The 23,674-nt window shown below is 39.3% G+C and overlaps 2 protein-coding genes across 5 annotated transcripts in view; one reads left to right on the top strand and one right to left on the bottom strand.

The window, feature by feature from the left end:
• The window catches only part of grm4 (glutamate receptor, metabotropic 4), a 206,904-nt gene that overhangs the window by 175,284 nt on the left and 7,946 nt on the right, over positions 1-23,674 (bottom strand). The gene's annotated exons all lie outside the window — the stretch shown is intronic.
• LOC309706860 (E3 SUMO-protein ligase ZBED1-like) lies at positions 47-2,712 on the top strand. The gene is made up of 3 exons (XM_082533811.1): positions 47-1,420; positions 1,597-1,849; positions 2,013-2,712. The coding sequence occupies exons 1-3, from the start codon at positions 303-305 to the stop codon at positions 2,427-2,429; spliced, it is 1,788 nt and encodes a 595-aa protein (XP_082389937.1). The 5' UTR covers positions 47-302; the 3' UTR covers positions 2,430-2,712.

Below are 23,674 nucleotides of genomic sequence, written 5' to 3' on the forward strand. Positions count from 1 at the left end.
CGCTTAAAAATAAATAAATAAAACGTTTTCGCTTCACTCGCCTCAACATGCCTACCCTTACAAATAGGGGTGTCAAATTATCGCGTTAATTGCGATTAATTAATTACAATGCTATTTAGCGCGTTATGTTTTTTAATCTCGTTAATCTAATTTTTAATCTCTTGACGTCATTGATTTTGTATGAGAGTTGCTATGTTATAAAATCCGTTTTTATGTGCTGGGCTCCTTGTGCTTGACTTGTTGGGGGTGGAGTCACGTCGTGAGGTCAAGGTGAGAAGTGGTGATTAGCTTACAGTGTGGATATGGAGGCGCATCTGAGAGTTGTTGGCCCAATGAACGGGAAATTTGTATTTCATAAACGCCCCGACGGCACCATTGACAAAGGTAAAGTGGTCTGCCTAGAGTGTAAGAAGGAGTTTGCTTACCACCGAAGCAGCTCAAGTTTGGCCTATCACCTCAACGCAAAGCACCCAGCCGCGAGTGCAGCAACAGCTAGCAGTGAAGACGTTAGCAATATAGCAAGCCAGAGCAAAGCTTTTCGCCAAACAAAACTAGAGAATACCCCTCGTATGAGCAAGTCTGCGACCGACAGGCTGACTAATGTTATTGCCAAGTGGATAGCGATGAACTGTAGGCCGATAAATATAGTAGAGGACGAAGGATTGACAGAGGTGTTGCAAATTGCGTCCAATGACCCGTCATACAAGCCGCCGTGCAGGACTACAGTAACGACCAAAATCAGCAAAATGTACGACGGCGAAAAGAAAAACAAACTTGAGATTTTGGCGGAGGATTCTCCCAACTGTGTTGCTATAACCGGAGATCACTGGACCTCAGCTGGCAACCACAGCTATTTTGGGGTGACTGGACACTTTATTGATAGTGAGTGGAACCTCAACTCATTTGCACTGACCGTCATGAGAACAGAAACCAGGCACTTTGCTGATAAATGCGCCGAACAGTTCCTCAAGGTAGCAAATGACTGGGGTATTGAAAACAAGATATCCACCATTGGCACAGACAGCGCAGCAAACATGCTGGCTGCTATGAGAGCACTTCCATATGAGCACATCGCCTGCAATGCTCACATTCTCCAGAGGACCATCACGGTATGTCTCGATAGCAGTGGTTTTGTCGGTGTACTGGCAAAGTGCCGCAAGATTGTTGGTCATTTTAAACAAAGCCCTGCGAGTACCACAGAACTTAACCAACAACAAGTAGCACTCGGAAAGAAGAGCGATCAACTTATACAGGATGTACCCACCAGGTGGAACTCGACTCTCGCAATGGTCTCACGCCTCCTATGTAACCGAGAGGCTGTCCAGGCTACGTTGGACCAACAGAACCACAGGTTGGTCTTGCCAACCGAAGCTGAGTGGGCGAAACTGCAGAGGCTGGAGCTCCTGCTTGAACCATGCAAGTAAGTTCAAATAAACACCTTCCCATTTTAATTATATAAACTACTGTTACATGTGTAAAATCAAAATTAATGAACATAACAAGGAACTTTTAAGGACAATTAAATTGGAAACCAGTTACACTTTGATTTAAATGAATCCAGCTAGGTTTATTTAGCAAACCTCTCCACCTCTGCAGGTATGTGACAGAGCTGCTGGGTGGTGAGGCCTACGTCTCTTGCTCTGTAGTGCTGCCTGCTTTTCGCCATCTGTACCGTGTCATGGACATTACTGATGATGATCCTGCCTACGTGGTGAAGTTCAAGAATGCCTTCCAGAAGGATCTGGCAGCACGACGAGCTAATGGCAACGAGATATGGTTCGAGGTGGCCACAGCATTGGATCCACGGTTTAAGGATTTGAAATGTCTTCCAAGAGAAAAGAGGGAACAGGTAGGACAATAAGGTTAAGCTGGACTAATGAGTCCAATTCATTATCAAATCAAACTTTTATTTATTATATGGAACACAAAGTTCTTTACAAGATTAAATAAAATAAAATAAAAAAGCACTTAGTTTTAATCACATTCATTCATTCATTCATTCATTCATTCAGGTGTGGACCATTCTGGAGAATATGCTCCAGGCAGCAGAGCCCAGAAGAGCAGATAGTCTCCAGCCCTCCACAGAGGATGATGGACCAGCTCAGAAGAAGAGGAGGAGCGAACTCCTTCTGGGGTCTGACTCTGACTCAGAAGATGGAATTGAGTCTGGAGAGCTGCAGCGCTACAGAGCAGAACCCAGCATCAGTATTGATGACTGTCCCCTGCAGTGGTGGTATGCTCACTCAGGAGTCTATGAAAAGCTGTCAGTCCTAGCACAAAAGTACCTGGCCTCCCCAGCTACCTCTGTACCCTGTGAGAGACTCTTTAGCCTTGCAGGCCACATAGTGCAAAAGAAAAGGGCAGCCTTGCTTCCAGAAAATGTTACCAGGCTGGTGTGTCTTAGCGACTGGCTGAGGAAGAAGAAATGAGACACATGTGGTCAGCATAGCTGCTGTGTCATTTGTAGCCTACTAGAATAGATTGCTTGATGTTCAGCACTTTTTTTTGTGATGGAAGAATACTTTGATGTGCTAACTTGCAGCACTGCAATGTCAGTTTTATTTTTCATTATCTGAAGCAGAGGAATTTCAGTGCTGTATTGCTCAGAAAAGAGCAACTCTGATGTGCTAACTTGCAGCACTTAATTTATTTGATTTTATTTGTATTTATTTTTCCACTTATTTTACAAAAGAATACAACAGTATGTAAATGGTTGCATCTGTTTAACATTTGTTAAACAATAAATGAGTTTATAAAGTCACTTTCTTTGTTATATCAGTCTTTTGGTCTGCCACAATAAGTTGAGGGCTTTCCTCAGCTATTTTTAGGTGAGATTAAAAAAGAGATTAATTAGATCAATTAATTAAAAATCATAATTAATTAATCTCTTTTTTTTTTTTAATCTCTTGACAGCACTACTTACAAATGCAATCCACCTGAGAAAAAATAAATAAATAAGTGGTGTTCTCTTTGAAGCAGACAAATGTGTTCTGCAGATCTGCCCTTATTCCTTTAAATTCCCTCATAATATTTATCACTTTACATTAGAAATCACACCGCTAGTGCAAGTATTTTACATTCTAATCAGTGCTGTGAAAGGAACATTATAAATATGAACAAGGGTATAGCTGAGATAAATTATTATTTATTCTAAAACGATTATTCCCCTCTTTATCTTCAGAGACCTGAGCAGCTGCTGGATGGCCAAGTGAGCCAGGGAAAGTTTGAGAAATGCTGCAGCTCTCCTCTCACAGATGGGCAGGATGGGTTCTCTAATTGACACTCCAGCATGTTGATGCTGCACAGCAGATCAATAGGAAGGTAGAAGTAGGCTGCCCTGAGGAAAATGAATGAAGAGAGGAGGGCTTAGCTGCACACAAGGAGTTGAGAGCTTGGAAGAGGCTGTCACTATGTTTCTAATGAAAGAAAAAAAATTACTGAAATAAGCCTTAAAAGGACATATTGATCGGGTGAATCAAACTTAAAAGTGGAATGGGGAAAATAATTATTTCTTGAACTGAAAAAGAAAAAGAAATTGCCATACAATCGGTGCACAACACTAGGGTGAGCTAGGCCATCTGTCATTGAGCTGATTTTTAGCACCACAATACAGTAATTCCAGTACTGTTACAACAGAAAACACAGTGATTATTTTTACCTGCATCTACTCTCTTCTTGTATATTATAGAGCAGTTTTGTGAGTCAGTTTTGTGTTAGATTTTCTTTTTTAGTCAATGAGTGTTAGTGCTACATCGAGCACATTTGTTCTCACTAAATATAAACTCATCAGAAATATTTTAATGGAGACATTCATCAAAAATAATTTATGACTCATTGTGTACTCATTGTTATATAACAGCAAATTTGATTCTCTTTAAAGATGAACCTTATTTCTTAGTGCCCCAAACTTTGGAACTATAAAGCATAACCATTAATGCGCTCAAAACAATGCAAACTCTTTTGTTACACAGGTTTCAGATAAGGAATTTATTGAGAAGTATAGACACAATTCCAGCTCTGCACAAAGTTACTACTAAAGCATATTTGCATAATATTGATAATACAAATCTTCAAGCCTTCAAACGCCTCCATGCAGAACTACAGAACGGGTCTTGATGACAAGAGTTTTTATTGCCAGCTGTCAAACTACGCATCTGAGACAAAGAGCAATCTTGATATTCGTTAGTGTCATCCTTTACAATAGAGAGAAGCCTCATTCAGATCTGTGCAGCCTGAATGTGAGGTTTATTCTCTCTTGAGTGTGTCAAGTTTCTAAGCAGCAGTGCCTCAGCCAAGCCATGCAGTTAATACCGACAGCTTCCAATATAGGTGTTAATTTGCCTAATTAGAATAAAAACAAAAAAGTTTGGCTCAATCTGCCTACATACTTATTCCAGTTTACCATAATTATTGTTTACAAAAGTGGCCCAAGGTATAAATACTCCTGAAGAGTCAGGATGCACAATTTCCACAGTAATTATTCAAACAGCTTTTTACCTACTGATATCATCTTTTCAATTCTCAGGAGAAAAAAAAAAAAAAAAAAAAAAAAAAATCAGCAGGGAGTGTGTATATTGCAAAAATAATTAGAGTATCAGTCAGGGTTGGCCGAAATGTTGAAATTTTCCAGCCAGCCACTGTCAGCCCAGAAGCATGCATCTGCAAATATTTTTCGAGATGTATATGTGTGTGTGTGTGAAGCAAAACACCCCACTCTAACTGCATGCACATGCATGCTCACATCTAAAAAGAATAAAATACTATATGCGACAGATTTGTTTTGAATTGTAAAAACCGCAAAGCCAAAAACAATACATATACCCTAAAAACCCATCAGATAAAGGATTCCTTTTAGTCTCCAAATGAAAGAATTACAGCTTTATATACAGTTTGCTGTTTAAATGATTAGGTTGGACAAGCTGTGAGCTCAGAAATGCAGTGGAAACTTCATAAATCATTATAAGGTAGCTAGCTTGCTTTGCCTTGGCTCTTGGATAGAGTGTGAGTTCAGAAGTCCATCAGAGACACGAGGCGACGTCTACACTGGTGCTTCACTTTATAGTACTTAGCATCTGCCAAACAATGTCAGGTCTCCAGACTCTAAATTCTCTAATCTTTTATGAGGAGAATATTTATCAGTGTCTGTCTACAACGCTCTAGTTCAACACAACAAAGAAGAAAGACTTCAAATTATGGCACAATTTGGCAGTTGCGCTACTTGGAGAAAGGGGCAGACTACTGAATTATCGAAAAGAATTCTAAAGAAAAATAAATTCTTTGAACAGCAAGTTTCTTTTTAAATCTTTCTTGGTTTTTCCACCAGACCTCTATTTGCAGAATCCTGCACAATCGTTACTCCCCCCTTCAGTTCTGGCAAACCAATCATTACTGGCTGATGAAAAGTGCATCACTACCAGTGCACTTCTGTGCCACTGTCTGCACAGACATTGTTTGAACGTGTTTGGCAAGGACCTGAATGTAAGATGTTGTCCCCTTACATGTAAAACTGCAGCTTTATTTACCAGTTATGATTTAAAGTAGGATGTCACTGTGTAAAAATATTCAAACTGTTTAGGTACTATGTGTGAGGTTTTATTGGGGACTTTGTTTAAATGCATGTGAGATGGAGCTGGACTCCAATTTGACCATGTTGATTCTGCATTGTGACTTTCAGACATGATTCCTCAAAAGAAGACGTGGTGACCTTATTATTACCTGCTCTGGTCAGTGGTTTTAAATCAGCACATATATGCAAATAATTTTTCACCACCTCCCCACCATTAATAATTGAGCCTACTGTTCGTTCACAAACTCACAAGTTCTCATGCAATTTAAATTCCATCTAGAGTGAAACCTTTACTTTTTAAAGTTTCATAGTTTATTCCCCCCTTCAGTTCCATTTTATCAGCTCAGTATGAAGCTCAGCTTTTGTGTGAAAATGGAAGAAGTCAAAAATGTTACCGCCAATAAATAGAGAAGACATGAAGGAATAAATTAAAGCTATCAAAAGAGCTACACCCTGCAAAGACCACTGATTGGCTGCTGTAATGAAAGATAACGGTAGATACTGCTGTTCTCTTCAGGGTCCAATTTCTAACCTGTGCCTTTTTACATTTTGGTAACATTACAAGCAAGACAAAATTAGTAATCAGTGCATGTTTTTTGCTGATAAATAACAGTAAATGATTTTTCTAGTAATCATCTGATCACTTGATCCGCTGCTACATATTACATGTTGCTGAAAAATGAATCAATTAACTTGTTACACTGATGGAATCATGTCCAGTATTATGTATGGATTTGGTACATCACTACCAAAGTGGTCCAATGGGAAAAACTATTTTACAGACAGGAAAATGACTGAAATGATCCCAATTTCTTTCCCTCGACATCTGATGTGTTTTGTCACTGTTAGATATAAAGAGAGATGGGAGCTTGAATATTTTATCTCCAGGGCGCATTAATTACAGAAACAGCAAAATGCAGTTGACAGTTGTGATTTATTTAGAACCCTGAGATATGTGGTAAATCTTGCTAAGACATGATATTATGCAATAGCTGACTGTGGTCGTTTGATTTCCCTTCGCTGAGAACCCTCAGGAAACCAGGGTGTAATTTATCTCTTGAAATATCAACTTTATGACAACCGCACAAGAGAGCCGCTCCATTTCTGTGCCAGCTACAGAAATTTTAGAACATGCAAACAAGGCTTATTAACACGAGGCCGTCGCTGTGTTTTCCCCAAACACAGCGAATGCAATGTGTTGTTTTGGAGATCCTGGAAGACATTTGGAAGTCAAAGTTGAAAACAGAGGGGGGGAGAAGAAGTGGGCCATCCCTAAATTTTTTTGGTTACTTGCGCTGGATGTTTTTTGGTGCAGGCTAATGGAGGGCTAAAGGCCACTGAGCCACATCTAGCAAGAGATAAATGGACTGAAATGTGAGAAGAAGCCCTGATTCTCCTATCCCAGAAGTCTGGTGGGAGAAATATAATGCTGCTTGAATAAGTTGAAGACGCTATGCGAAAGGGAGAAATTGTTGACTTCCTGTTCGCTGACTGACTGATTCAATGACTATTATCTTGCTCTAACAATGAAACACACACCTCCACAATCCTCAAGTTCTCACCCTTATGGTTCACAGTGTCTTATCCTCCAATGCATTCTTTAGCCTCTCATCTTAGGGGGGGGGGAATAAAAAAAACAAAAAAAAAAAACAAAAAAAACACAGGGGGGCCATTTCTGCTTAGTATTCATCACCATTATATTTCCCTATAAAGCTTTCAGTTCCTACCAGCCATCACATGCATACCTGGGGGCCTGAATTGAATACGATTCAGAAGGCAGGCTTGAATCTACAGGTTAAAATATATCCAAACACCTTGGTCTCTCAAAGCCTCAGGCACTGAAGGCTGCTCATTCTTACGCACCATGTGAGCCTGGTTAATGGCCCAGTAAAAAGATGGTATGAGGTGAACCATCTCCAGCCTCCTGTTGACACTAAGCGGCTCTTGGTAATGATGCCTACCATACTTCATCTTGTGGGTCAAATACACTCGCTTTTCAACTTTGTATTTTAGACTATAATGTACCAAAGCTTCATATTTACAGAGCGTGAATGCGAAAAGAGACTATAGAGCATGTCCTAGAAAGTGTGTGCGTGAGAATAGCATGGGGGTGGTGGGGTCACAGTCGATACTGAAGGCAGGTACTTCTCAGACACACTGATTGATTTACTGTATCTGTTGGGCTAGACCTGCCTGCCTGTCAGGATTAAGGAATTATGTCTTATCAAACCTGTTCCCCTGACAGACCCAATTCCAACTGAATCACTTGAAGCAGCAACATATGGAAAACTAGGGCATATCTGTAAGAATGAGTGTTTTGCAAGTATAGTGTCTGCTCGTTAGATTTTTCAAGATAATGGGAACAAAGCGATGTGCAGTCACACAAACTTTAAGGGCACGAGATACAGCCGCTGTTCAGTTCATCTGGTCTTAAGTCTGTTTGCCGAATCCAAATCCTACCAGGCTCTTTATATAAATTGCAAGAGAAATAGAAAAATGCAACACAAATTTCATGCAGAGCCATCACCTTCAATCCCCCAGAGAAAATTGTATGAACAATTTTAATCTATAGCAGCTAATACAAAATACATAAGGCCCAGGGACTCTAGAGAGTAAAAGCCTGAATCGGAAGGCCTCCCTTTTGAGTACAAGCTCATAATCTCCACCACATGCAGCGTGAGAAACGTAGTCTTTCAGTGTATCTCAGAGAAGATGGCTGATTATGTGAAAATTTAAGTCTCTGCACCTTGTCCTTTCTTGGAAACACATAAGTGGACCTGCAAACAAGCAAAAACCACAGAGTCAACAGGGGACACAAGCTAACAAAGAGCACCATATATCCCCAATGTTAACAACAGGACAGTGTTTCTACTGTAATTTCTGCAACACAGCACAAAATAAGCTGGAAGGAAGAGACTGCACAACCAACAGTAAAATCTATCCTCAGTTCAGCTTTCACAACCTTGCTTTATTACAGCTTTCCTGAATTGTTAAAACACTAACTCGCATTTTCTGAAGCAAATTCTCAATGTCCTAAACTAATCAATCCCTCTTTTGGCAAAACGTTAAACTGTTTTCACCTAATTAGATGCAATTTGCAATTCTCCTTTAACCTTTTTGTAAAACTCTAAGTACATCCCCACTCACTAAAACACATTCTGCACAGTGATTCCGTTATGAGGCATAATGGTAACCACAGGAAGCAAAAGTTAAATTACAGCACAGATGCCATTTCTTAAACACAGAATTGTTCGCACTTGTTGCTAAGGATGATAAACCTGAAGCCCGAAACTGAGGCAGTTCAGAACCCACAGCCAGCAACGTTGAGCTGAATGTTGAAAATATCAGTGGATGGAAACTAACTGTGAGGTAGAGGAGAAAGAGCAAAATCATTTCAGTAATTTCAGAAGAAATTTGACCCGCTGCAACAGACCACATTTGTAAAGTAATAGAAGAACTGTTTAGTATGATGTTTCTCACACTATGATTTACTCATAAGAAAAAGAAACGTACTCATCGGTCACTGGTATGCCTGTTCAACTGCTCATTCAAATATCTATTCTGTTAAATACATGGCAGCAAAGCATTTAGGCACCCAGGTGTGGTCAAGATGACTTGCTAATGCTCAAACCAAGCATGAGAAAGGTGATTTATGTGACTTTGAAGTTGGCATGATTGTTGGTGCCAGACAGGTTGTTTTGAGTGTTTTAGGAAATGCATAACCATCTCCAGTGTTTACGGAGAATGCTGTGAAAAAGTGAACATTTCCAGTGAGAGGCAGCTCTCTGGACAGAAATTCCTTGTTGATGCCAGAGGTATCAGAGTAGAATGCCCAGTCTGCTTCAAGCTGACGGAGAGGAAACAGTAACTCAAATAACCACTGAACACAAAACACGTTGAAGAAACTGTTGAAGCAGATGGGGTACAGTAGAGGAAGACCCCAGTAGGTGCCACTCCTGGCAGTTCAAAACAACAAACAGAGGCTAATATTTGGACAGACTGACCAACACTGAATGATGGAAGATTGCCAAAACGCTACCTGGTCTGATGAGTCTTGATTTCCTCACAAACATTTAGGTAGCAGAGTCAAAATTTGGCATAAACATAAAAGCATGGATGATGCCTTGTATCAATAGTTCAGGCTGGCGATCGTGAATTGGTGTCTGAGATATTTTCTTGGCACACTTTGGACCCCTTAGTACCAATTAAGCACTGTTGAAACTGGTTTTGTGTTTAAAGTTTTGAGAAAATGCAAGAAATTAATCATGTTAAATGTTCAAATTAAAAATATTATCAATACAGTTTTTAGACATAAGTGTGTGTGGGGGGGGGGAATGTTTGTTTTTACTAAATTCCAACTTATTTTGGACTTTCGGATGAAAAGCTGCCCAATTTCCTGATCACGTAAATGCAAAACAATCTTTCCATAAATAGTAAAATAACAGCTTCAGTCATTATAAATGCTTAAACAACAGCCTAAATCCTCAATGTAAAACCAGCCATAATTTAGCCATGCTCTTTTCATCCATGTCCAGCATTGTTCGGGTCATTTTCAATACAGTAAACCCAATTTAGAGCATCTTAAAAGCAAAGCAAAGATGAAATAACATGAAAATGATGCACTGAAGAGGTGATCTGACCACTCATTCATCCACCTTAATGAGCTCCATCCTGGAGCTTTGTGGGTACACAGCACTGTCAGCATGTAGCCTTCTGTCAGCCTCTGTACACATGACTGTTAACAAATCCAGCCCAACAATGGAACTGCACAATTAAGCAATACAGGCTGCACAGCACTAACAACAGCCCACTTTATACACAGCGCTACACTAGGCTGCCATCAGTAAATCCAACAAACAAAAAAGACAATGACTCACCGATTATTTTATTGGAAAGACTCACCAGGTACCTTAAGAGAAAACATTCATCTTTTTTCCTTATTTCCTTCTCTGCTTTCTTAGATCCAGATTTAAAGTACCCAGAGTTCCCAATGAATGCAACTTAAGACAAAAATTTTAGGAAGCAGCCCAGACCTGAATGCTAAAATGAAAATGAAGCCATCAACCTCCCAAGTGCTGCAGCCTGGCGTTAAGCAAACATATAAAGTTAGGTAGCCTTAAGCTTTGATTCTATCTTTTGTAACTTTCCATTTAATTTACCATAATTAGCTTGCTTGAACTCACTACATTTGCTTCGCTTTTTATTTTAGGTTCACGGTTTCAGCTGTAATTGGAAAAATGTGTTTTTAATTAAAATGTGCACCTGGCTTCTTTTGGCTTGACTGCACGGTTTTAAATAGCCGTGAATGGGTATTAAATGTGGGTTGCTGTAGAGGGCGCTCTTTCCCCCAAACAGAAATCAATAACATTTACAAAAGGGCAAAGAGGCAGGTTTTTGTGTTGTTTTGTTTTGTTTTTTTTATATAGGGATTAAACTCTGCAAGTAGGAGTAAAACTAAAGCACCATTTTTTGTCTTAGTTTGCTACTTCCTTTTTTTATTTAACGTTGCCTTATCTTTACTGATGTTGTATACATGGCATGTGTTATTTTTCTTACACTCTTGCATGCCATTGTGATTTTTCAGCAGCCTTTTCTTCATGATCTTATCTTATATCTTATCTTTAATGCTTATTGTTAAGATTTTTCTTCTCCCCTAATAGCAAAGATTCATACAGCTGCGCAATTTTTCAGAAGCAAACTTTATTTTTACGTTAATAAGAATAATTAGTTAGGAGTCAACTTTTTTTTTTTACTTTGAGTGAAATGACTGGACAATGCTGACACGTGTCCAGAACCATAATGAAATGTCTGCCTTTTGTTTACACATTCTTCTTTTCAGTTTAATTCAGGTTTATTTATATTGTGCCAAATCACAGCAACGGACACCTCAAGGCGCTTTGTACCGTGAGACCCTGCAGTAAGGTACTGTATTGTGCCTTTGGGTATGCAACACAGGATTATAGCTAAATTAATGAGAAAATGAGTCTTGTTTCGTGCACACTGATAGTGTCCACACAAAACATGTAATTGTTCTCTGTGTCTAATTCGAATCAATTTTACACTTGCTCTGTCAGACTAGAATTCATCACCACGATCCCATTGATGCAGCCATCCTTCTTTTCTGAATGTCCACTGACCAGTGCTCATCAATTTGCAAACCTCTAATTTTGAAATCACAGACCCTCTCATATGTAATGGCTACTGTGAAAATGTGTCTGTTTTTGTTTGTAGGCTTGAAGGCTAATTTTAATCATCTTTTTATCATGCATACAGACAAGCTTTTTTATGCATACTTACTATATTTATGCTTTCAGCATGAGATTGGACACCCGTTCACTAACCTGAAAAGACACCTTTCACTATGACCCATCTTCTCTGACTTTCTTTGATGATGTGAGTATGAATTTTATTCTTCTGTTTTTCAGGAACAGAGTTCCCATTATCCAAATGCTTGTATGAATTAGAAGCATACATTCTCTATAGTGCAACAGCCTGCAGGTCCTTTGAGACCTGCAGCAGATGTTGACAGTACGGGCACTCCTTCCGGAGCTGCAAGTGAGAGTAGCCATTCACCACGAAATGCACAGGCAGGCAGAATGTAGGCTGGAAAGCCTTCTGTTCACCAGCTTCAGCTTACCATAAGTGCAGCAAAATTGTACCTGGCAACTGTGTCTAAGTCATAGCTGATGTTTTTGTTACAGCGGAACAGCTTTGGCAGTCTTTGACAGGGTTTGTCAATAAAGACTAAGAAATTGTTTATTGAAATGTCACAGAAAGTCGCCTATAGACCCAAGCTCAATTCAAGCTTAGTAAAAATTGAGACTGTGAATGTTGGGTATAGCAGCAAAAAGTCCTGTATGAAAAGAAGTAGGAGCGCATAGATCTGACTAAAGTAAGTATATAACATTATTTGATCTGTAAGGGGAGATGATTGGATAAGATAAATGGTATTGCTTGAGAGGAGATAAAAAAGAAATCCTTGCCAAATACCCCCAATACAATGTGAGATAGCAGTGACCTTAAATGTAATCACTGCCTTGCATTGTTTGAGAAAGAATATGAAAACATTGTGGCAGGAATTTGTGTCAGACAGTAATACTAGTTTCAGCATTTGTCAGAATGAGTAATGAAAAATTGGTGAATCATCTGTTGTGCTGTAAGCAGCTATTCACAACTGAACCCTGCTAATAAACCTGAAGTCAAATAATACTGCTGTAGCAGAGACTATGCTGACAAAGAGAAGAGTAGGAGGCCAGCCTAACAAATTCCAGTGCATCTTTTTGGACGTGAGACAAACAGATCAAAGAAAGAACAAACACCAGACCTTCCCTGCATATCAGCCAACAAGTGAGCATAATGTGCAAATGTCTGAACTGCACAGCCTATAGGTCTTTACAAGTGTGTAATTGCTATGTGACACTTTTGAAGACAGCGCGACAATGCAATATCAAATAAGAGTATCTGAATGAAAAAGAAGGGGGCCATTGTTCGAGGAGAAAGATGTCTCTTCTAGAAAATAATACCGCCTCTCTGTCTGCATTCATGTCACAGTTCAAACATCAGTTTACACTGCCATGCCTTCACAAGTTGCCCTGAACACTGTAACAAGTCTTCAGGGGGCAGGAGAGAAGGATGTCAATGACAATTTTGCAGAGCATGAAGCTTGACTGCTAATGAGATTTCTTTTTCTACCAGCAGCAAATATAAGTAGTCATTTCCTGCACAAAGACCACTTCTTAAAAAGAAAAAAAAGAGAACATGGCAGTGATGCTCCTTAAGATTTCATTTGTGCTCTTGTTATGTACTAAACTAAATCAGCTCATATTAATTCTCCATTTTATTACTGTTATTGTTGTGGGTTTTTTTACTTTATGTATTGTGTAATATTGCTAATTTGTGGCATTGTTTTGTTTTGCATTATGCAGCCTTTAGAGTGCCCCTGTGAAACACTTTCAATAATTTCCACTATTACTCAGAACATTTTTGGGTAATGGGCGCTCTTTTGATGCTGTTCACAGCCTCATCCCACAGTACGACGTGGACATCTCCACTGACCACTTAAGCAGGTGCTAATTAACTGACACAACCTTGGAAACCAATTTGTGATTATTTTCATTTCACATTCATAACCCATTACGTCTAACAAAGATATGTTCAGAAATACATTTGGAAGATGGTCCTATTTTGTCTGCATCTGAAGTAATAACTAAACAAGAAAATGACTGTGCCTGGAAATGAATTTCATTTTGAAAAGTTAGCGCGACTTACTAACTACATTCAATTTGCAGCAATGAGTGTAAGTATTAAACTATACAAGCACATCAACTCGAGCCCTGCATTCACATGCAACACAACAATGCTTGTGAGCATGAAAACTGCCTCTTGCAAAGTGTGGCTGATGAGATATGCATATATTCATGAACAGGTGTAATGTGTTCTGAAAAAAATAGAACTTGAAATGGCCTTTCAGCACAAAGTAGGAGCAACTGCAAATTATCAATGTTCCTGTTCATATGCGTGCAATAACATTATGCTAAAGATAAAAAGACAACAATACAAAAATATTGGGACTAATGTGAAGGATTATGTATTTCAATCACATATAAATCAACACAGTAATAAACTTGATTTGATGCATAACTGTGAGATAAACAACAATGAAATTAAGTATGTTAAAGTATTTAAAGTATAAATGAATTGGATTTATTAGCATAAATATAAGCTTAATGGGGATTTTTAAACTATGCTGTGCAAAAGGATTACAAATTAGAACAAAATTTAAATATCATTTTGAACATTAAAATAACAAAACATAAGCATATTTGAGTGACTTGTCAATATCAATACACAATCCAGTGACAACAGGCATCTGAATGGTCTTTAAAATTTTCTTTTGAATGACTGCCCTGACTTCATAAAGCCATATAGACAATAACCTTCTGTGTCTGAACACGGCTGTCCAGGGCTCCTTTGAGAAAAGCTTTGAGAAAGGTGGCAGAGCACATACACCTTTGGTAAAAGAAAGGTCAGCGTCTAATGTTTCAGAACTGTAGCACTACTATTAAAGAACTTTTATATAACATAAGGTTGCCTGTATATTATATTTATCTCACATACTATTGAATAAAATTAGAAAAGAGATGCCTAATTGCCCAGAGCCTGGGTAGCAAGTCTAAAGCTTTACTTGGATACATTTGAAATATCCTCACATTGATGTTTCTCTGCAAAAATGTTAACCATGTTCAAAATTCAAAGATACAAAATACAGGGGAGGCTGATGTCATTAGTGACCTGTTTTGAATGTTATCAGCTCACTTCATAAATGGCCATTATCAGCTGTTATCAGTCCAATACTTATCACATGTAGGAGGGCTCTTTCCACTTATTTGCAGGATCAGTGGAAAATTATAACACTTTCCACTGGGGAGAAGTTCCTCCGTAATGAGTGGAGTGTCTCCACTGGCAGGAGTGGCGCTGACATTGGTCACACATGAGCCAGGAGATTAAGAAATATCTTTTGGACTTGAATGATTTGAATCACATTTTGCTTATGAAATTGCTTACTGCTTATTGGTTGATTTTAGGCTGTTTGGTTCAGTATAAAATACTGTAAAAAAAAAAAAAAACACAAAGAAAAACCTACAACCTTCAGAGAAAGTGATGCAGCAGTTTAGCGCTGCACTGTAAGCTGGTCCTGGATTTGAATCCACCAGCAGGCCTCTTTGGGTGGGGTTTGCATGTTTGCCCTGTTTGTTTATGGCTTCTGCCTGGGTATTCCAGGTTGTTGCTCTTTTGAAGCCTAACCATGCTAGATTAATTGGGAATTCTTAATTGGCCATAGGAATGAATGTGAGCGTGTCTCTCCTGCAGAAGGCGGTCAACCACTCCAGGGTGTACCTCATCTTTGGCCCTATGACAGCTGGGGTAAGCAGAAGAAAATGAATGGACAATCTTTAGTAAGCAAGCAACGTGTTTCCAAGCTGAATTGTGTCATTTACTACATGCACTTCATCACAGAACAGCTAAAGGTTTTTCTAGACTTATAAGCTGAGCTGATTTCTGTTTATCACTGATTACAGTGGACGATAACTGAATACCAAGCTTCGTGGGAGAGGGTGCCCGCTGGCCATATCTATGTAACTGATTAAAACCGCTGATGGTCATTCAATTCAATTTCAAGTGAAAATACTGAACTTGCAGTTCAAAAAAATGTTTGAATATTTGTGCCAAGTTTTGCAACATTTTCCTGGATGAGTAAAAAAAAAAAAAATCATTGTTGGCAACAAGACTGAACATCACAGGATCACCTGCGTCATTAGGATTTTTCTCTCCACAGAAAATGTCAATACAAAATTTCAGTATATTTACAGTGAGTTGAGCTGTTGTTTAATTCTGAATAAAACTGATAGATCATCAATCAAACCTGGAGTCCCATCATAAAACCTTTCACGTTCTGCATGCATTAAAATAATAACGTATCTTACTAATATTTCAACTAGAGCAACACTGCAGTTAAGCTGATTATGCAAGTCTCACTCTGTGCATATAATGTATCACAATAATGCAGTTTACATGTCATAGGAGAACACTACTTAGGCATACATTTCTCAGACTTTCCATTAAGACAATGCCTAACATGTCTCAAAATAGCTCTGTGAATGCCAGTAAGAGCTCAACCTATGCTTTCTCTAATACTAATTATCCTAACAAGCACGGCACTGTGTACACAACTTTACTCATGTTACACTTGTAATCGCTTTATTTTTGCATTTTTCATGCCAGGCATGATCCATGGTGATGACACTGCCATCAGTCCAATGGTGTAATTGCACAGTAAACACTAATTGTGACAGGTGAATGTAAACTTCACAATACATGTATCCATTTTACATTTGTGACAATCTCACCTTTTTTATCCTTAACATAATCTTACAATAAATGCAAAGTTTCTTATCACAAAAAAAGAGGAACATTATTTTGGGCAACACTGAAATTTGCATCTCAACAATGACTACTGTGGACACGGGAAAAAGGAAACAAGGATGTCTTGTTTGACATCTATGCATTTTTTTCAGGGTTATGTAATTACAGGTGTCCTTCTACCTTTATATTTTAGGTTAAAAAATTATCATTTGGGATTTCAAAGCTCTTACTAGACAAGGGTAATATGTTAATGTGGTCATTTTAAATTCTTTTCATCTTCTTTTGTGCTGTTTTCAGATTCTCTGGTAATAAAGTGATATCAGGTACGCCCCCGTGTTTCTTGCCTTCTTTTCCATGGTGCACCTTCAAAGCCTATAAACTATCCAGCTGGACAACAAAGGAAGAAGGGGGGAAAAAAATCAATGTAATTGAACACTGTGTGGCCACTGAGATAGCGAGGGTAGATACAATCCTCTACTGTAAAATAACACGCATTATCATCATCCTGCACTTAGATGAACCAGCAGAGACAAAGCAGAAACTGTACAAATTCCAGCCTCTGGAGTGCTAAGATTGTTGATATAGTTTCAGGGTATGAAACCTGTATAAAGGAAAGGAAAAGGAAAAGCCAAGGACGGATTGCTCTTTTTTCTGCCATCCTAGTTGTCATGGAGGTAGTAGTAACATGTTGTAATGTCAGGGTTTGATGTTGCTCATTAGGCCAGTAATGATTTGTGGATGGATTGTAGGTGTGGGAGCTGTGTCTCGTTTGAAGCCATATGCTGGCAGCCAGGGTACTTCTGACACTAGTGTTTACTGGGAGATCCAAGCTATTTTATTGCTTCTAATGTCATAATTTACATTCAGCTAGTGGACTCTAATGGATCCAATGCTCCACATCTTCCCTCTTTGTTCAGCTGAACAATCAAAATGTGGGAAATGGAAATAAGTTTTAATCTTTTTGACCTTGCAGCTCAATATAATTGTTTTATGATGGTATTATTAGCAGATGTTGCAGTTGTTGTATTTTACTGTTATAATAATTATTAGCTTTGTATATCATATATATATTTATAGTTTGGACACCCGATGTGATGACATCCTGGCAGGGATTTGCTTTTACACCAGGCAGTATGACTCTTTACCTCCCTAAGAGATAACAAACATCTGTCAAAAATGATCAGCACTGTGACATAGTGATGGCAAAGACAGTCGATATTTAAGCTGCAGTGTTCTATATACATATATATTGACAAAAAGGGTTCTGCTTTGCATTTTGAAGCTACAGCACATCAAATTTCCATTTAAAAACACATGTGTGTTTGGAGGCTGCAAGCCAGTGCCCCCTCAAAAGTAAATGAGACCACACTGATTAATTCTGGTGCCCATGGAAGTAAACTATATATATATATATATACATACATTTAAGGGGGGGAAATGTATCATAATCAGCAAAAAGCTATCGCAGTGACCAGGGGAAAATAGTCTCTGCAATATTTCTTTTGCCAGATATGAGCTCCTGTCCCTATAAAGCAATTACAGATGAGTCAGTATTGCTTATCAAGCCATGTTTTCTAAGTACTGGGCTTAAAGTTGCCAAAATATTTTGCAGCCACTGCCACAGATGGTTAATGATTTATACAATGTTAAATTATTTCAACAGCTGATGTTTTAAAATTCTTCACCTAATACCAAAGCTCTTGGGGTCAAGCAATCACAGTTGACGTTTCTGTGTGTTTACACTAGGCTCGCTTTCCCTGCATTTGATTAAAATGCAATTGAAAGCAATATACTGTAAAATGAAAATTGTGTATAAACAGGGCAGCATCAGCAACCCCAGAAAACAGCATCCTATATCTAAAGCTGTGCAGCTTTTAACTGCTTTACCAAAGCGGCTTCTGTATTGGCATCTTCAGTGTAGCCTGCCAGCTCCAATGCGCATGGGATTTGCCAAACTAAAAATTCAACCATCTTGAACCCAGCACTCACTATTATTACAAAAATAAGTCTGCTATCTCAAGACACAGTTAGTATGGGTTCTAATGGGGCTTTTTTCAATGTACCCAATTAGTGCTTAGACATGCAGCAGCCAAAGCTTCATTAGTGGACAGCAGTCAGGCAGCCAAATCAAATCCATTCGCACTTTACACAACTGAGTTGAGCTATAACCTTATTCTAGATTTAACAATAACTACTCATTTTTACTGACTCCTATCTCATCATCTGTTTAATAACCTTTAACAAGGAGAGAAGTTACATGTAAAGCGGTCCCATCCATCTCGTGTAATTTTTATGCTTGCTAGGTTGACACGACTTGTTAAAAACAAGTTAAAACTAAAGCTATATGTATGCAGACAGACTACTATCTGCCACTTATCTTCAAATTTCACAGTAAATCCTTGTAAATGTTGCTACAGGCTGAGACAGCAGCCACCTCCACTTTTACTAGTTGTGCTATCTGCATGCAAAGGAGTGTGGGGTGGGATATTTCCCCCATACCAGACAATCAATCTATCAATATTGCAATGTTTTGCCCCCTAGAAATCTGTGTTTTTAATTGCACCAAAGCTCCACAATCTGTGGACTCTAATTTGGAACGATTAGTCTTTTTGCAATAAATCCAAATATCATACGTTACCTGCAGTTGTGACAAGATCCAAACTATTTTCGTGGGAGTGCTTTAATCCAAGCAGCCACCTTTTTGTGTGCCTCTAATTGCAGATCCTATGGGTTTTTTAATGTACATCATGGCGACATACAGGAGTTCTTGGCATATAAAACAGTATAGAGTTTGGGCCCCAAGGCTCCCTCTTCCAGCCATTCTCTTTGACATTAAGACCGGAACATGCTCTCTCACAGTAAAACCCCAGCTTCCTCTTTTTAATGAAAGGTGTTCATCATCACCTTGTCAGCAACAGTGTGTGACTAGGACAGGTTGATGCCACTTAGTCTCCCTAAGGGGAGTATGCGCTGTCAAGCAGAATTTGCAGTCCTGCCATTTTACTTTGACAGACGAACCAACCTGGACAGGTCTGGAGAGCAGGGCCACATAATGGGCCCTCCAGTTGTCTTACCCTTAAAAAACTGAATTGGATGACATTTGTGTCTTATTTGAGTCCATAGCTGCATCTTGTTCTGCTGTGCTAGTCATTCTGTGTTTACACCGACAGATGAATCAGAGCATTACTTTCACCATCATTCATCGCCCACGCCATCACATCCCGATCCTTGAAAAGCTCTTAAAGGTTACTGTGGCAGAGATGACCGGTCTCTCCCTTGGCTGCTACAAGTGAGTGCCTTCGCAGTGGCCCAGTTACCCTGCCCGGCTGAGCCCTGATCGCAGGCGTAAGGGGTGGGGTGGGGGTGATACCCTAATGCTAACTGACATCCTGAGAAGCTGTGATTGCTTTGAGGGCTTTGTGGGCAGTGGAGGGTGTGGGTGGCAATGGAAGGATAGAGGCCATGTCTCACAAGGACCTTTAACAACCTTTTAAAAGCTCTAAGAAGGCTGCCCTGACGCCAGCCATTCACAGGAGAAAATTGCTGACAGTGCTAAAGGGGAGAGGGCGGTGGGGAAGAGGAGAGCAGCAGTATGCAGCAGTTCCTGGAATGCTTTTGAGTTCATCACATTGTCCTGTGATCCCTGCAATGATCTAGGCACACCACAACCCAATCGGCCTCGCTGTATTCACTGTGTAATTACAAGCATGTTCACTAAATAATTCACTAGGAGCAACCGCTGAAAAAACATCCAGCACTCATGGAATACACTTCTGTGAGCTTTTCCACTGCAGCCTATTACACCACTTTAGTCTCGGTTAGGTCAGCCCGGCCACTGAGATAGAAACATCCTGCATTGCAATCCTTTGACCTAGCCCCACTCTCAGCAAGTTCACAGAGTGCTGTTTGACCTGAAGGTTTGGCTAAATTGGCTAATACCATGCTGTGTGCCAGTGAATCCTCTCTTTCTGTGGACAATCATCCATCGCCAGATGAAAAAAAAGACATTATCCAAAAAGAACGCTGAAGTCCTGGCAAGCTTTATTACTCTCATTTCTTCAATAACTCCCTCAGACTTCCAGTTGTGCACCATATTTCATCTCAGCGCTGAAGAATGACTTTTCTGACAGTGAACATGAGAAATGCAAGAGACTCAATGGGCACGGCTGGAGGGGGGGCAGCCTACCCACAGAAGATCACAGCAGTGGCAATGAATGCATCAGAAAACACTGCTGTAGGCTAGCATAAGTCAACAGCGCCTAATGTGAGCCTTTGGTATGCATGATGTTAAATAGATTGTGAAAATGCTCTTTTCATGACTAAGATGGAGCTTTTCATTAATCCTAGAGCTGAACCTGCCTCCGCAAAACAACGAGCATCCCTCGCGGGAAAGACAAAACACCCACGGTGGGCTAGAGGGATCTCAGAAGAGCTCTCATACAGCTCATGGACACACTCTCTTTGCATCCACCCCCTTAGTCTTACGTGCAGTTGTGATTTGCATGTTTGTAGATCTATCTAATCTCTCATATCTGTAGCATGTGGTCATAAGTATCTCTGTAGCATTTTCTCCATGTGTCAGTGAGCATCTGTGTGCATGCCTTTCAACGTGATGTACATATGCTTTTGTGCTCTGTGTGCAAAGTGTAGGTGGATGTGGTTGAGACAGATATTCAGAGAACTTAAATCATTTTTTTTGCCTTTTATGTGTGTGTGCACAGCAGTTGGTCAGAAGAGATATAGGGTTTTGATTTTATTTTAGGAAGCTCCTGTTAATGATAGCCCACGTGTTGAGGATTAAAGCAATAGCACAGCGCTTCAGTGAATATTCACATGTGTGAATGCTGATAAGTCTGATCAAGCTATTTTCCCATTTGCTCAGATATATCGGGAATAACACAAACCACACCTTGCACAGATCCCTCTTTACTTGTACCTTAACTTCTACATTTCTTATTGCATGCCCCCCTTTTTTAGTTAAATGTTCCATAAATTAAGTATGTGTGTGCAATTTGTAAATAGCACATGCACATTCATCTACAACGCTAATTTGAAAGCTCAATAGCAGGATCTGACTTGCAACAGTGTAAATTTATCGCAAAAATTGCCAGTTCTCCTTTGTGTTCCTGCATGTGTAACTGCATCAATGACAGCAAGTTTCACTTTAATATGTCTGTGCCACTGATAGCAGTAAATGGTGCAATGCAGATTTAAAATAAAAAAGGCTTCATTGTCAAGCTGTCATCATGTCATGCTTTGATAAAAGGAAGGCAGAGGTAGTTTAATCAGCCGTTGCAAAGTTAAATGAATAACCACAGGACATCAGACGATTCAGCCTTCGCCTTAGTGCCCATAGACACTAATGCTAGGGCACGTCAGCCATACATGAGCTATAGCGATCCCTTCATGTTCTGTCAAAACACCAAAACCTGCAACACACTAATCTCATCATAGCAAGCCGAGCAATCTATTTCTGAGTAGAGCCATATTTTTGAATCAAACACCTTCCTCTCAACTGGCAGAGTGTGACTGTGTGAACCGGAGTTATCCCCGGGTAACGGCCCAGGCATCCATTTGTAATGCAGATGTCTGAACCAATAATTGAAGCCACTTTATCAACACCTGTGCTGATAAGTGATGGCTTTGTAGACAGCTGGTGCAGAAAAGGCCATAGAAGAAACAACATAAAACTTGAAAATCTGCATCTACTGACATTATTTCCAGTTTTTTTCCCCCCTCACTGCAGAGAAGCAAAGAGGGTGGCTAAAAGTAGTTCATCTGCAAGACTTCATTATAGGCTGGAGTTCCCACCTCAGCTGAAAACCACTCAGCAAGCATGTCACCTTAAGTGTGTTGAATGGTTAGTCTGAGCATTCTAAAGTTTAATATACCATTCAGATTTGTTCCCATGATAAAGAGTAAATCACTTTGAGAGACATTTTATTGTACCATGAGCATCCTAACATCTGTGTGTACACTGGGTTCCTTCAGCATAAATCCTAGTGGGGTGTTATTATCACTAAAATGGATCTTATTTGGTCGACACTCCAATAGCTAGAACAAAAGAGGCATTTTAGACGTACAAAAGGAGCATTTAAACCATATGGTTTTGCATGCAATTTATTTTTTGTGCAGTTTGCTGTGAAATACACTAACAATTAAAGAAGGCAAGCAAAATGTTGTAGCAAAGTAAATCTTGTGGGTGGGACCTATACTGAAAAACTGTAAGACACAATTCTCTTGGCTAATCTTAACAGGTTGGTAAGATTGCAACTGAGGTAATACATGAGAGGGAGAGTGCATGGAGAAGACAGAAACTCAATATGCAGTTATTAATAAAATTAACTTTTATCAAAGTTTAAAATGCTTTAAACATACTTAAAAGAATATTTATAAAATAGACCCATTACAACCCATTGCCTATTAAAGACTGTTAAATAAAAGCAATCTACATGCACCAGTTCAAACCCAACATTCTTGTTTATTATGTTGAAGGAAGTGCTGTGAAAACATGCCTATGAATTGATTTTCTGTCTTTGCTCTCGTGTCTTCTCCATGGATGGACTCTCATTTGCTAACAAGCTGTCAATCTGATCAAGAGAGATGTGTCTTACATCTTTCAGTGTTAAGTTGCATAACAATCAAAACTTTGGGGTTTGAAAAATGTTTAGGCTCACATTTTAATACAAATGCATTTACTTGAAATGAAACATTTATCATTTTGCTCTCATATCTGTTTACACCCTGGAGCAGTCTGCAATCTCTCACAGAGAGACAGATAACCATTGACACCTACTGACACTTTAGAATCACCAATTAACCGAAAAGGTTCTTTGGACTGTGGAAATAAACCGGGGTACCCAGAGTGAACCCATGCAGAGACAGGGATAACATGCAAAGCCTGCCCCTATAAAGACAGCATTACTGCAGTGTAAATCCTCACTTTTTATGTTTTAATCGTGATTCTGATGACAGATATAAGTTCAAACTTGAAGAAACAATTAATGAAAATGATGAAACAATTACTAATCTGCCAAATTTATCAGAGACACATTAACTGACAGCATGTTTAATTAGTTTTTTCTAGTCATAGGTTCAAGTAAGTCAGTTACATGACTTTCAGCTAAAGCTGTGACCTTTTTATTGAATCTAAGTGTTTTTTGTGCCTGACCAAACCTTATCTAA

The sequence above is a fragment of the Aulonocara stuartgranti genome (assembly GCF_965226115.1).
Source record: "Aulonocara stuartgranti genome assembly, chromosome: 5".
Taxonomy (NCBI): Eukaryota; Metazoa; Chordata; class Actinopteri; order Cichliformes; family Cichlidae; genus Aulonocara; species Aulonocara stuartgranti.

Bases quoted from the DNA above. Each gene is read 5' to 3' on its own strand.
- LOC309706860 (XM_082533811.1), top strand. From the start codon at position 303: ATGGAGGCGCATCTGAGAGTTGTTGGCCCAATGAACGGGAAATTTGTA. The intron at 1,421-1,596 runs GTAAGTTCAAAT...CCACCTCTGCAG, and splicing joins CTCCTGCTTGAACCATGCAA to GTATGTGACAGAGCTGCTGG. The intron at 1,850-2,012 runs GTAGGACAATAA...TCATTCATTCAG, and splicing joins CAAGAGAAAAGAGGGAACAG to GTGTGGACCATTCTGGAGAA.